Here is a 14,316-nt window from a genome sequence, read left to right as displayed (position 1 = left end):
AAAGATTTATTTTGAATAATTTAAAAATACAGGATGATAAAAGCCAGAAACATGAGCGAGTCTCATTTACAAAATACAGTCTTGTACCAGATTTGAAACAGTAAGTGCATCACTACTGGGGCTCTATCCTTCAAACATTGCAGATTTTACAAGGCCTTCATTATTAAAATGCAGCATATTGATTACATTTCTAGATTTTTCTGGTATCTTTTGTGAATACACACATTCTTACTTATATATTTATTATATTTTTTTTTGGGGGGGGGGGGGCATATTTGGTACGTTTCCAGGGTGTGAAGCACATCACGCAGTATTTAACTCAGGAACCACAGCAAAACACACACGCTGTAGCTTTTAAACCTGGTAAAACTACCGTCTTGATCACTACAGCACAGACGTCCTCTGACGTACCTCACCCTCACGAAGGAAAGGAATTTACATCTGAAACACACGGCCCCAGATCCACAGACGACAAGAGCCACAGCTTCTGCTCCAGACTCCAGTTTTTGACGTGAAGAGGAGAAAAGATCTTCTAGCTAATTTCTCTATGACTCCTGCATCACTCTGGAAATGAACTGTTCCTGCAGAATGTCCTTGTCCAGGTTCCTACCTGCAAACAAGAATTTACAATTTCACTGTACCTGAGTATGATGACAATAAAGATCTTGAATCTTGGAGTGACCATTAAGTACGGCAAAAACATATATATGTTGTGTGAGGACAAAATTCATATTTTTGCATTTTCTGCAGAATTTTAGGGAAGGAAATAAGAAATCCATAAATTAAAGATACTACAAACTCTGATGGAGAATTACAGCAAAGAACTTCATGTGACAATTTATGCTAAAACTACTAAACTTTAAAGATATGGATTAATGTTAATGAATGACAAACATTAGGTGAACAATAGCATTGAAAAACTTTAATGTCAATTTTCTGCCAATGTGATGAAACTCATTGAATTGGCCGCCTTTACAGTAGTGGTTTAATAATTATGTAAAGATAAACATGTGAAAGAAGTGTGTGTGTCTTCACCTATGAAGACCAGTCGGTTGATCCGCAGGTTCTCCTCCCAAAGCTGTGGAGTCTCATTCAGCTCGTACAGCTCGTGGACCCCCTGCAGCATCACTTGGTGGGCGTTAGCTGCAAATGATACTATGCCCTGAAAACACACAAGTCACAAGTCACAAGTGACACATTAACCCGCACTGAATGAAGGATCTGGAGCCGCTTAATACGGATAATACAGCGGCTGTTATTGATCACTGCCAACACCGGGGTGCATACTGTTCTCTAATGTACCTTTAACCGGATGACGGTCATGGGTTGCCCCTCTTTGTTTTTGAACATCTTTTCCCATAAGAGCTCCTGAAACACAGGAAAGTGGGTGTTTACTTTTCAAAGCAGTAAAGGCAGCGGGTGAGCTACATGATGCAGAGTGTGTGTGTACCTGGATAAAAATATTCAAGGTGTCCTCAGAGAGATCTCCAGCCACTTCAAATGTCACCGTTAAAATACTCTGAAAATGACACAAACATCATTTTTACTGGAATTCATGCGAGAATTTTGAAAAATAATTAAATTGTTTTCAATGCAATAGTGAAAGCATCTGCCAAATGTGTGAATGTGATGCAAAAGTAGCGAAACTACTCCAAAATAATCCATTACAAGTAGAAAATACTTTGTTACAAGAACCTTCCGTAAGCACTAAGGTTTGAAAGTATATACGGTAATAAAGTATCAAACGAAAAAAAAGAACTTGGTAAATGTCCAATCCAAAGTGTAATATTTGTTAATTTACACTATATGTATGTTAACAGAACATTATACTTCAATGTTGTCAAGGAAGAGCTAAGTTTATGGACTAAATAAACTGTTGGCTAAAGTTTAATCTTCAGGAAATCATTTACAAACTGATCTTTAAAATCTAGTAGAAGTAACAAGTAACTAACAAGGTAACAAGTAGCTGTCGATAAACCAGTAATTTGAGTAGAAGTCATGAAATCAAAATATTCAAGTGAATTTAAGTACCTCAAATTAAACTGTAAGTTCACTGCTTGTTCAAGTCTACTTAGTTACACTGAGTAAGATACACGGATGGCACTTCTTTTAACATATATTTTTCTGGGTTTGAGGAATTAGCATAGTCATAATGAAACATTAAACAAAAGACGTGTTTTTTACGCCCCGGCTGATGACTTTGTCAATGACTGTGTCAAATCCCACGACTCCCAGCAATGGCACCTCGCTCTACTTCTCACACTCACACACAAGCTCCCCAATACTTCCTTACAGCATTAAAAGGGCACTTTGCAGATATTTGGGGGGTGGTGGTGGCGGTGGTGGGGGGGTGGTTGTGTTGAAGTGTTAAGGTTACACACTTCCTTGTCATTTGGTATAACAACAGAAAAACAGCATTCTCATTTACATGAAAAGAGCAACATGGGGGAAGGAGGGGGCAGGGGGGGTCTGAGGGACACTGAGCTTCATGCGGGAAAGGGGGACCCGGAGAAAACAGACAACAATGGCGTTATTTGCCCACACAAACAACCCCTCAGCCCTCTCCTCATCCTGTGATAAAAGTTCATGGTTATAAAAGCACCAACAAGATGCGGCCTAATTGCTGGAAGCGGTCATTTGCTCTACAGCTCAGATGAAAGAAAGAAAGAAATGGAATGAGACTAAATGGAGAGGATATTTCTGGTCATAATTCACATCTGCATGGAAAAGAACCTGACTTAAATGATGTTTGGTTTTGGGAATAAGTTGTATCTCTCTTCTAAAATGGTAAACTTGAGGTTTTCCCGTTCATATCTGACAATCCAGTTGTTAATTATCTGGTGAAATGCAGCCTCTGTACCACATTTTATGACATCTGGATCTAATTCAACCAGCTGCAGAGCCATAATATGTAGCCAAGACTCTGGCCAGTCTAGCCAATACAGTGACGTCTAGAGAAATTCAATGTCTGTGCCGCCACGTATGACCCGAGACTGCATCTATTTGTAGTGCGACAAGGAAACATCAAAAGCCTCAAGTGGATCTCGACACAAAACCCAAAGCGGGGAGGGAGTTTTCACTGCGGTGTCACAGCCTGGGGGAATGCAAGGCACAGATTTAGCCCCAGGAGAATGCATCCCCCCTTTTTTGCAGTCAGTAGGAAATGATGTGTTGAAATAAATTAGCAAACAAAACAAGGAAAACTTGAAGAGAGTAAGTGCAGGGAGCGAGTAAGTGTGAAACAGCTCCGAGCAGACAGACAATACCTTGTCGAGATGAGGGTTCGTCGGTTTCACAAGCCGGAGCTTCTCGGCCAGACTTTCAGAGGAGAGAAGATATTAAAATCCATGAAACTTGTGAGTCATTTTTAACTTAAAAAGGCTCAAGAGATGAAAATGCTGCATTTACCACATTCATCCAAAATTTATTCTAAAATACTCAAATAAAACTTTTAAATATTCTGCTTTTGTTTGTATCTGTCAGCTGCACAGTGGCGTTTTTAACACCGAGTCACAGTGAGTGTTTTGTAGGATTTTATTTCTAAAGTTTTCACAAGTCCATTTAGAGTTGCGTCATTAAGCACTGATACAGAACACTTCGTACTCTACTGTGAGAAACACGTCAATAATTTTGTTCCGTGTCCTCTCTGTTCTAGTTGCTGACATTAGAAGTTATTGTTTTGGTTTGGTGATCGATGGCTGTATGATTTTTAGACAGCTCTAAGACACCCCCCAAAATGGATTGTAAGATAAATTAAATAATATAAATCAGCATTGTTGTCATGTTGTGCTATTTCATAGTCTTCATTAGAATCACACCTGAAAAAGTTTCCCTTTAGGTCGTTTCTCAGATAATCTTTTACATGATAGTTTTAGAAACTTTATTTTTAATGTCATGATCACATTTTTTGTTTAACCCTGTTTTTGTTTTACATTGTGTGTTCCCTATTGTACATTGTTTACATGTATCTCATTGTCATTGCTGCCTGTTGTAAAACAAAGTTTTATTATCAATGAAGCTTTCCTGCTAAATAAAGGCTAAAGAAAATGACTGTCTAAAGTGTACGATATAAGTAGAAGTGTCAAAAAAAAGTATGTGAGCTTTTTTTTTTACTACTTTTATGCATGTCCTTGGTCTTTTCTGCAGAAGTGGATTATACCATTTTGGACTGTACCATTTTATCTGTGTGTTTCTCACAGTACAGCACAAAGTGTTCTGTATCAGTGCTTAATGACACAGCTCTGAATGGACTTGTGAAAACTTTAGAAATGGCAATTAAACCCTACAAAACACTCACCACCACCCCCAAATAAACTACAGCCCTTGTTCTCCCCATCAGACCTCACAAGGAGGCTAAATGTTGTGTCCAGCAGCTCGAGCCCTGTGTGCTGTTAGTGCCACACAGGCAGAGCGGCGGGGGGCCGCTTCAAACAGCCAGCATGGGATCGAGGGGAGGAGGGGCCCGGACTCTCAAAGGCAGGGGGAAGACGAGCTGTGTGTTGGGACATGGGGGACTCCTTGGGAGTCAGTGGACACACACAGCTCTAATCCTCTGCAGCTGGTCGCAGAGACACTGACCGAGGGCATGTAAGAGAGCTTTAACACCGTGGCCCGCTTCATTCACATGAAGAGATGAACACTGATGCTATTCATGAGAAAGACATTCTACAGGGGATACAATATGATGACCACCCTGTGGTGTAACAGGGGGACGCTCAATAAAGGAGTCTGTTAATTAGAGAGAAACACGGTGAGCAATAGTATCAAAGACCGTTGGGTACACAGTTCAGACAGGGAAGCAACAAAGGCCGTCGATGCAGCCAAATAAGTTCTTGATCCTTCACGGTAAGTTTTAGAATAGACACTGTACACGAGTACGGTCGATATCATCAGCAGACACACAGACCACTGACGGAAGTTTGTGTCACAGCTGATACGTCTCTATTTGTGTGGAGTTTGGGGTTGTCCACATGAGAAATGTTTAAAACAGTATTTCACACAATATCTATTTTAATTTCGATTCTGGTCTCAGTTTAGGAAATTCACCAAGTCCTATGTTGAATTTATCACCTTTACTAAACTCAATTGATTTCATTTAAATTTTATTCCAAATAAAACCTGACAATAAAAATCAGGGGTAATATATCTGTGCAAAATGAAAACAAAGTTGTTGTTTAAAACATTTTCACTGTGTTATGGTCAGAGTAGTGCAACTTCTTTGAGATTTATTTTCTTCTCGATTCCCCCATCCGTGGAGAATGGGAACGTGGCATGATGGTATTCTAGAATGAGAGGCGTGACGTGTAACATCATCTGTCCCACCATGCTGGCTCTGCCTTATACACTGAAACTGATCCGGCTCTGTGACTAACTCAACTGTCTGTATAAAGAAAGATCAATGGTCCCCCACCTAGTTCAGCTTAACTCTTGCCAATTTCGTTCCTATTTTACACAGGGTAGATTGAAGTATAATTTTTTTTATAAATTTGTTGTTATTTCTAATTCTACACATTTGGAAACATTGCCAAAATACTGCGATTAAAAAAACGAATGAAGCCTAGAACATGGGCAGGGCTCTGGAACAGGAGTCGTTCCCTGGACCTCAGGATGTTCGGAGTATGCACAAGTCTGAACAAACGACATGACAAAGCTTGAACATCATCATCATCATCATTTATCCACCAGAGCGCAATGACTTTATAATGTCCCCCTCAGCACACGTCTTAGTCTCAGTCAATTTGAAGAGATCCTCAAAATATTTTCATAATTTTTTTAAACGCTGAAACTAGGCTTTAACATAAAATGTGGTTTTTGAGTCCATTTCACACCTAAAGACAATTTTTCTCAATGAAAACATTTGGTGTACATGAGAATGGGAGGAAACCGACTCACTTTGCTCCGTCCTTACTGTCGAAACAATGTAGATCCAGAACTTCAGAGAGATCCACCCTGTGAAAGAAGATCACTGCTTATTCACCTTTTTTCAATTTTAATTTAAATTCTGACTTTCAGTTTTTATCTGTAGGTAAAAAAAAATTAAGCAAGAAATTCCAACACTTGACGCAAATTTGCTAAAAATAACATTCAGGGTAACCGAGTGAAGTGACTTAAGCGAGAAGTTGTGGGAATGTTTTTCTGATTAACCCCTCGCTGCACGCTGTCTTTCATGTCGTCACCCTGGTCTGAATTCTGTGGGGGGGAGCGAAGCCGATCCGAAACACACCCCAACCTTTCATACACTTCTTGTGCTAGCCAGATGCTACTTGGGTGCAACAACACACAACATGCCAACATAAAACACATAAACACACATACTTGCACACGTGCAAGCTGACACACATGCAACCATGTTGGCTTGAAGACCCGGGGTCAAGGAGCAAAGACTTGTGGGTAACTGGACACCATTTGAAGGTTTGGTGTTTACTCAGGGTGCGCCAGTTTGTGTATTTATACGCGTGTGAGTGTTGGGGGGTTCTCACGAGCAGTGTTATGCCTGAACTGCTTCATCTTTGATACGAAGATCTGAGGAGCAGCAGCAGCACGTGGAGTTCATAGAGGGAACCTGGCCACAGAGGAACTACATGACCTTATCACACACACACACACGCACATGCACATGCACGTGCAAAAAAAACAAAACACTTACCTCGATCTCTGGCATTCTAGAATCTTGACGAGACCATTTATCGATCTGAAGTGAAAGAAAAAACATGAAAGTAATGCTATTTGTAATGTAAACATGTCCTAAATGTAAATATACAGCTTAATAACAAAAACCCTGATAAATGGAATGGCACCAAGTGTATATCGCCAGAGCCCAAGTGTCCCCTTCAATTCAATCAAGATGCACCAAATTGCACACACATAGATATCAGTCCCCTTAATATGCCGGACTTGTATCATGAAAATGACAAAAACAAACATCCCAATCTCACAAAGAAAAACTATTCCTAGATCCGCCTCCTTAATCCAATGAGCTCCAAAAGTTAATCTGTTCTTCCTTGGCGAAAAAACCCCCACTTTTCAAGAAAATCGGTTCAGCAGTTTTTGCACAATCCTAACAGACCAGCAAACAGCAATGAAAACATGACCTCCTTGGCTTAGGGGGGTGTTTAAAGAAATATAATCGTAGATGAAAGCGGATAATAAGCAGCATAAATTATAAGGTTATGACCTGACAGTGTCTCGGACTCGGTTTAGCTCGTCCTCAGTCACCAGGTCTGTCTTGTTGATAACGGTCAGGTCAGCGAGAGCAATCTGTCTGAAAAGGAATAAAATACAATAGATACAGTTAATTAGGCATCATGCTCTTCAATATCTGACAACCACTAACAGCAGAGAAAACACTCATAGATCTCCAGGACTAAAATCAGGACGTCACTGCCTTGTCACATTGTTTGTTCATTCTCCCTGTGTGTGTGTGTGTGTGTGTGTGTGTGTGTGTGTGTGTGTGTGTGTGTGTGTGTGTGTGTGTGTGTGTGTGTGTGTGTGTGTGTGTGCAGGCATGGCAAACTCAAATGGGAGCTGAGTGTGTTCAGTTTGGAGGTGAAAACACAAACAGACAAAGAATGCGAAGGGTCGTGCGACTGCTCTTTCTTCATTAGTGTATTTATTCAACAACACCACCACCACCATACAGCTGCTGGAGGAGACAGAGAGAGAGACGTCCAGGGAGACAGACAGAGGGGAGACCTATTTAGACCGTCTTTATGGAATAATTTGGCCATTTGGAGAAATGCACATATTCATGTTCTTTCCAAAGAGAAACCTGCTCATGTCAACTTGGCAAAAAACTTTAAACAAGGTGAAGGAACGGGGCATGGTTCTGTCCAAATTTACCTCCTAATCTCACTAAAAAGTATTTTGTTGAAACTTTGAAAACATACCTGACTGCTTCATTCACGAGTCCATCAGATTTTTCTTCGGTCAGTTGCTACAGAGAGAAAATATAGTGAACGTAACTTACACATGCATCCACAAAACTAACAAAAAGTAAGAAAGTGCTCAAGCCGAACCATTTCTGAAAAACATTAACATTTCACTCAACGTTTGCAACAGCCAACATAAAAAGTGGCAGATAGATTGATATAAGAATTGCCTGTATTTCATCCTTGTGAACCGAGTGACTTTCTGAGCACATGAAACCTCAGGAGATCCCTTTTCATTTTGTTGCTGTCCCGTGTCCTCACACTGGGGGATGCAGCAATTTCATCCAACAGTTTAATATCTGATAACAGAGAGCGAGCAGGAGGTGTTAATCTGGATCCTGACCCCTGAGCGTCAATCTGACATGAACCTGTCACTGCCCCAATCACCATAGCTTCAACTCTGACTGAAGAAATGACAAAAACAATAGATTAACCGATTTCTGCTTTGTATTCAATGACCTATGCATCGAGAGACAAAGGCCTTTCAGAGGGTGTGAGGGGTTAAGACGCAGGTAAATCTGAAGCCTCTCATACAGACAGATGAGGGGAGAGGAAGGGGAGTGGATGTGACAGTCCTATTAAAAAGTTCACATCTCTGATATCAATTACTCCTTCACTACGAGTTACCCTCTCCTTCTTTCTGTCATTGTTTCCTTCCTTCTGTCTCTTTCTCCACTTGGAGGACAGATCAGCACCGAGGCCATGAGATGTGTCACCTCACTGCCTGTGACACCTTCAAATTAGAGCCCATTATCTCGGTGTCACTTATCCTGTTCCTTTTAAATACCACAGGGAGGGCAGGGTGTGAGTGTGTGTGTGTGCGTGCGTGCGTGCGTGCGTGCGTGCGTGCGTGCGTGCGTGCGTGCATGCGTGCGTGCGTGCGTGCGTGCGTGTGCGCGCTGGTGGGAAACAGACACTCTCACAAGCTTTATTACTTATTTTTTGTTGTTGGTGGTCATGAGCAAATACACTTTAAATATGCTTCAAAGTTAATTTCTAATGCTGTCTTGATTCTTAAACAAGTCAAAGAGCATATACCGATATATAAGTTTGTCGATAATATCAGCAGATATGAACCGTTCGCAGAAATATCGGTGTCTGCGTTTATGTTTGCTGATGTGTGCTGAAAACTTTGATTTCACAGAATAAATAATACACATAAAATGAGTATTATGGTCACATTTTATGTAAAAATAGACTAAATTACACGTCTTCTTCATAACAACATCTCAGGAATGATTGCAAAACATATATATCTACATCTGTATCTGATATGTTTTACTTGCTAATAGTGTATTTGCATCTGCCCCCAAAAATCCATATCGATTGGGATCTATATATAAAATGTAAGAAACCAACAGTCCAAAACCCAAAGATATAGAATTTACAAACAGGCAGACCAGGAAATATATCAAAGTTTCACATTAGAGAAGGTTGTTAATAAATGACTTTGGTAGTTGATTAATCAACTATTACAATTGTTGACATTTAACTTTCTGCTCATTAAAATGTCCGTTTGTCCAACTGTCTCATTACTAAACAAGATACAACATCTCATACGTGAACATCCACTTATTACATACCTGCAGTCCGTACTTGGCATCGATGACGGTGACGATGCCTGTGATGAACGAAATGTACAAGTTATTAGAATCAGTAAAACGACAACTTGTGCACATTCTGTTGTGAACTGCCGATGCCTTTTGGTGTTTAGTTTTGTCTGCTTGCTTCTGCCACTTTCTCAGCCATGCGAGGTAAACTTTTGCTCCGGCAGCCTGTCACAACAGAGCCAACAGCTGCGTATGTGGTGTGAGGAGCAAGACGCCGTTCATGCAAACACACACAGAGCAGGTAAATAAACTGTGTTACAGGCCAGGTACCATTTGGACAGGTCACAAAAATGTCTCTTACAAATTGTACTGTTGACCTTTCAACGACAGATGAAGCTGCTTTCAGACATGCACTGAACTCAAGACATTTTCTGGAGCTGCATGTGGGAACGCAAACGTCTAAGTCAGTTACTCCAATCCTAACCAATAACCCTGAGGATGAAAAAGAGAAGCCATACACGTAGAAGACACCGGAAAATATGTCAATTTGGAAAGACAATGAGATTTGAGAGCTATTGGTGATAAGGCGTTTTCTGCAGCCAAATTTAGACTTCATGTTCCACGAATTCTTCTTAATATGTGAAAGTCTATTTTCCAGACATTTTAAAGAGTTCATGTCTGAAAAAGGCTCTATTGTGTTATTTGCAAGGAAATGCTTGATTTGTGCTGCATTTCCAAGTTGATCAGTCTTATAAAGCCATTTAAACACCACCAATGATCAGCGTAATGATTTAAATGGCAGCATTAAATTACATAGTTCATTTTATGTTACATATGACAGACCAACGATATGTGAGAAATCATGTTTAGTGCAGAAAACAAAGTGAGACAGAGCATCAGGCAGAAAGAGCATCAGGGACAAATATCTCACCGTCCAAATAAATGTCACTGCCAAGCTCTGCGTCGACCCAGAACATGGAGGCCACAGCACCTGCCAGAGGATATGAAATGTTATCTTAGATATAAACCACTGATATAATGAAAAGATACATATGCAAAGATCAGAAATTTGTAATTATAAATATTTACAATGTAAAAATTAATTCAGCTATTAATGATACAATAAAGTAGCGAATATACCAAGTGTTCAGTACTCATGAGCAGCAAAAACTCACATTTGAAAACCCTGCATGTTTTTTTCTGGCTGAGCTTTGTGGAGCAGATAAAACCAATATCAGAGGCTTTCAATTGTTTATCTCCTGCTCGTACATTTGGTTTGTTTCGATTTTCCTGTGAAGGCGGTTATTACAAGACCCTATGTTCCCGTGCCAGCCACAGCTTGTTCACATAATGCCCTTTCGTCAAGCTGCCGAGCGAGAATACGAAAGCATTGTAAATATTTGATGGATGCCTAATGAAAACACAGTTTTTGAGTGGCATGTTTCACATAACCCATCCAACCTCCTCCTGAACGGAAGGGGAGAATCCCTCGGGAGCCCTGGTGATTGACAGTGCCGCCGGAGCCAATGACAGACCTGTCCTAGCCGATAACAAGCCTGTCTCAGCCAATGACGTGGCAGAGATGTGAGGACAGCCTTGAGTCTGAGCCTTGCTCCGTTGGTTCTGTCTGTGGGGCCAAGTGGTGTGTGTCTGCCCGTGTCTCCCACCTCCTGACACCTGTCAGTTAGCGACACACCCCGATCGCCACAGCCCTCTAATAGCCTAATATTGATTTCCTGATTCAAACCTGAGAGCTGAATGGACAGATAGGTTTCTGTTTTGACTGCCTTGATGTAAATAGGCTCCTTGGATTCACAGCAGCACAAGTCTGGAGTTACAAAATATTTCACTTCTGATGTGGGTTTCACAAAGAAATCTCCAGTTTTAAATATTTAGACTTATGGAATTGATCCATAGGTCATTCCTTAAATATTGTGCCAGGAACACTAAGCTGTTCTGAGTAAGATAAAAAAGACAGAACAGACTCAGAGGATCAGAGTCCAGAATGGTGGCATTAATAGTCAACATTCAACAGGGCGACTCTAACATGCAACAATAAAACTGCTGGATTCTCTCAGATATTCTTTACGTACATAGAAATCATGTACTGCTTCAATCCAATTTAGTTACATTACTCAACTATTTGACACAAGGATATGAAGACCTCACTCACGTTGTTTCGGTCTATACTGTCAGTACCAGTGCCACATTCAAGAATACCTGTTGAATGCAGTCTTAACCTGTTTTATTTTAGTTTTAACATTTGAAACTATGGTCTACAACCACATACTTTTTTTCCAATATCTACTCTTGCAAAAATCGTACCTGGATCAGCGAGTCCAGTGGTTTCTAACAGGATGTAGTCAAACTTTCCTTTCTTCTCCATCAGGTTCTCAATGGCTTTAAGACCATTGTCCCTGAAAACATCGAAATAACACATAATTTCATATATGTATTGAATTTGCGACAAAAACCACATAACAAGTTAGAAGCATCCTTAGATCCTGTTAATTGACAATAATATCAGACAGTTAATCTCCATACTTGACCGAGCAGCAGAGGCAGCCATTTCTCAGCTCCAGCCACTCCTCGTACAGCTCCCCCCCCTGGCTCACTGCGAGAGACTTCTCCAGGGCACTGCCTGCAGAGGGAGGAATTACAGTCACTGATACAGAAAGATGTCTGTCTGCTGTCAAGAAATATAAACAACAATTAAAGGGAAATCCAGAACTTTCAAAAAATTAAAAGACGCAGGATTTAAAAAGGAAACTGGATTTTAAAATCAGTTCAATGAAAAAACGCCGGCGATTCTAAGCAGAAAAACTGTACAACACTGATACCGTAAGAAAATGACATGTGTGAAATTGTACTGAGGTCAATGTGAATATAAAGTATAATATCTGGCAATCTGTGGTACATGGTGAAAAACTCATTTTACGACCTGAACCCAACTGCTCTGGGTTCAAGGCAAAACGTTACTCTGCTGTCCTCTTGTGGAAATCTCTGATAATACAACAATCCCCCTACAACACATTTGTAATATAATGTTTTATATGTGTGTAGTGCATCTTCTGACTAAAAAAGAAAGTTGTGAATATGAATGTGTTGTTCTCCAAAAGACACGGTGAGTTTACCCTCTCCAAATTCATTGAGTATGACGGCGATCCGCTTGTTGTGCTGCTCTGTTAATATGTAGTTCAGGAGCGTGGTCTTTCCGGCACCTACAGAGAAACAGGAAGCACTTGTGAGCAGCACTTACAATAGAACACATTCTTATCATTATGAGAGTGAACAATAGCCTGGTCTAGGATCAGAGCTGCTATTGTTTGTGAGGAGGATAGACTGTGAGATTATAATCCAGTTGATAATCGTACTAAAGCCATTTGTAACACAGACAGTCTCTCACCGAGGTAGCCTGTGATGATGGTGACAGGGATCTGCTCTGCAGTAGAACCGGCCTGGGCGGCGATGGGCACCAGCTCTGGGCAGTCATCGTCCTCTTCCATCACCAGAAACACAGCTTTTCCTGCAGGGGCACAAGATGGAGCAGATGAGATGAATCTGTACAGAGACACATTACAAACAGCCAGTGACAGATTCAAGTGTAAATAAGAAAACTGGGAAGAATTTGATCTGGTCAATGACACTTGAGCCATGTGTAGAAACGAGTAGATGCCCAAAAGGTTGGGCTATAAAAAACTAATTATCACAATATAATTGTTATCGATTGCAATAAAGCAATAGCTCAAAATATATCGATATATTGCTTATGCATTGTGCGAGCATGGTGAAGAGGTACACCACAATTGGTTTTAATGTTCTACCTCTATAACTTTACTTGAATGAAACTTGGCACAGATCATGTTCAGATGCTGTGCTGTGGATTTGTCTGTTCCCTGTACTTATTTGAAATCCAGAGGTGACCGGCCGTTTGCAGTTGAAGCTCCCAATCCATCAGATCTGCTGAATCTGCAGTTAGCTTTGAGCAGCTGCTGAATGGGATATGCCTTTTCATGAATTATCTCCATTTCTTTTCTTGTACGTGTGGTTGTCTGTATGCATGTTTGTATAAATGTATGTATGGATATGGTTATTTGTGAGAGATTACTCATATGATTGTTGTGTAAAAGGCAACATACAGATTGTTTACAATCCCATTCACATTCAATGACCTGTCAGTCTTCATCCATCCCTCATAACAAGTCATAACAAAACAGAAATCATAGAAGAAGAACATAAACGACTCAGTCTAGTTCTCGGTAAATAAACAGTGCAGGAGCATCGCATAGAAAACGTGGATTTGACATCCTTCCTCCTGCTCAATGCGACACGACAGCACAACATAAGCGACATTCGTGGTTTCACAAAGGCTGGAGAGAAATTACCTGTTGTCGATGTTCAAGGTTTTCACCACAAACCCTGTTTCCCTGAGCGCTGCTGAGTCTTCACCGTGGATACCAAGCGATTTGACAACGTGCTACACTGTTGAGGCTCCGCTGGAAACCCTGACGCAGAGATAATAGTTCCGCCTCATGTTAGTTCACGGTCAGTCCGCAGAAAGGAAACAACATGGTTATAAACACCACAGAGTTGGACACTAAGGAAATTATAGATAAGTAAAATATTTCTTGATAATATATATCCACAAATATTTATAATTTTTCTCATTCTCATCAGCAGGTTTGTCGAAGAGATTTAGTGTGATGACACGCTTTCACCATAAGGGGGCAGCAGAAAGTAGTCCCTGCGTCAATCTACTTTTCCCACAAATTAATTTATATAGTTTAGAAGTTAATTAAACAAACAAAACAACAAAACAACTATTGTAAACATCACAT

General features: G+C 40.5%; 1 protein-coding gene across 2 annotated transcripts; it reads right to left on the bottom strand.

The window, feature by feature from the left end:
• Positions 1 to 295: 295 nt before the first annotated feature.
• cbwd (COBW domain containing) lies at positions 296 to 13,977 on the bottom strand. 2 transcript variants are annotated; one of them, XM_034594864.1, is made up of 16 exons: positions 13,864 to 13,977; positions 12,885 to 13,004; positions 12,613 to 12,699; positions 12,023 to 12,119; positions 11,804 to 11,895; positions 10,410 to 10,469; positions 9,512 to 9,549; positions 7,887 to 7,933; positions 7,175 to 7,261; positions 6,647 to 6,691; positions 5,893 to 5,949; positions 3,267 to 3,318; positions 1,451 to 1,519; positions 1,303 to 1,368; positions 1,036 to 1,162; positions 296 to 610 (listed from the first exon to the last, which is right to left on the bottom strand). In XM_034594864.1, the coding sequence occupies exons 2-16, from the start codon at positions 12,982 to 12,984 to the stop codon at positions 546 to 548; spliced, it is 1,089 nt and encodes a 362-aa protein (XP_034450755.1). In that variant the 5' UTR covers positions 12,985 to 13,004; positions 13,864 to 13,977; the 3' UTR covers positions 296 to 545. The 2 variants fall into 2 exon arrangements, with proteins under 2 accessions (XP_034450755.1, XP_034450756.1); XM_034594865.1 differs by having other exon boundaries at positions 381 to 610; positions 12,885 to 13,039; positions 13,864 to 13,961.
• Between the last annotated feature and the right edge of the window lie 339 nt (positions 13,978 to 14,316).

This window comes from Hippoglossus hippoglossus, chromosome 9 (assembly GCF_009819705.1).
Source record: "Hippoglossus hippoglossus isolate fHipHip1 chromosome 9, fHipHip1.pri, whole genome shotgun sequence".
Lineage (NCBI taxonomy): Eukaryota > Metazoa > Chordata > Actinopteri > Pleuronectiformes > Pleuronectidae > Hippoglossus > Hippoglossus hippoglossus.
Note: the sequence above shows the minus strand (reverse complement) of the source record. Positions and strands in the feature narration are given on the sequence as shown.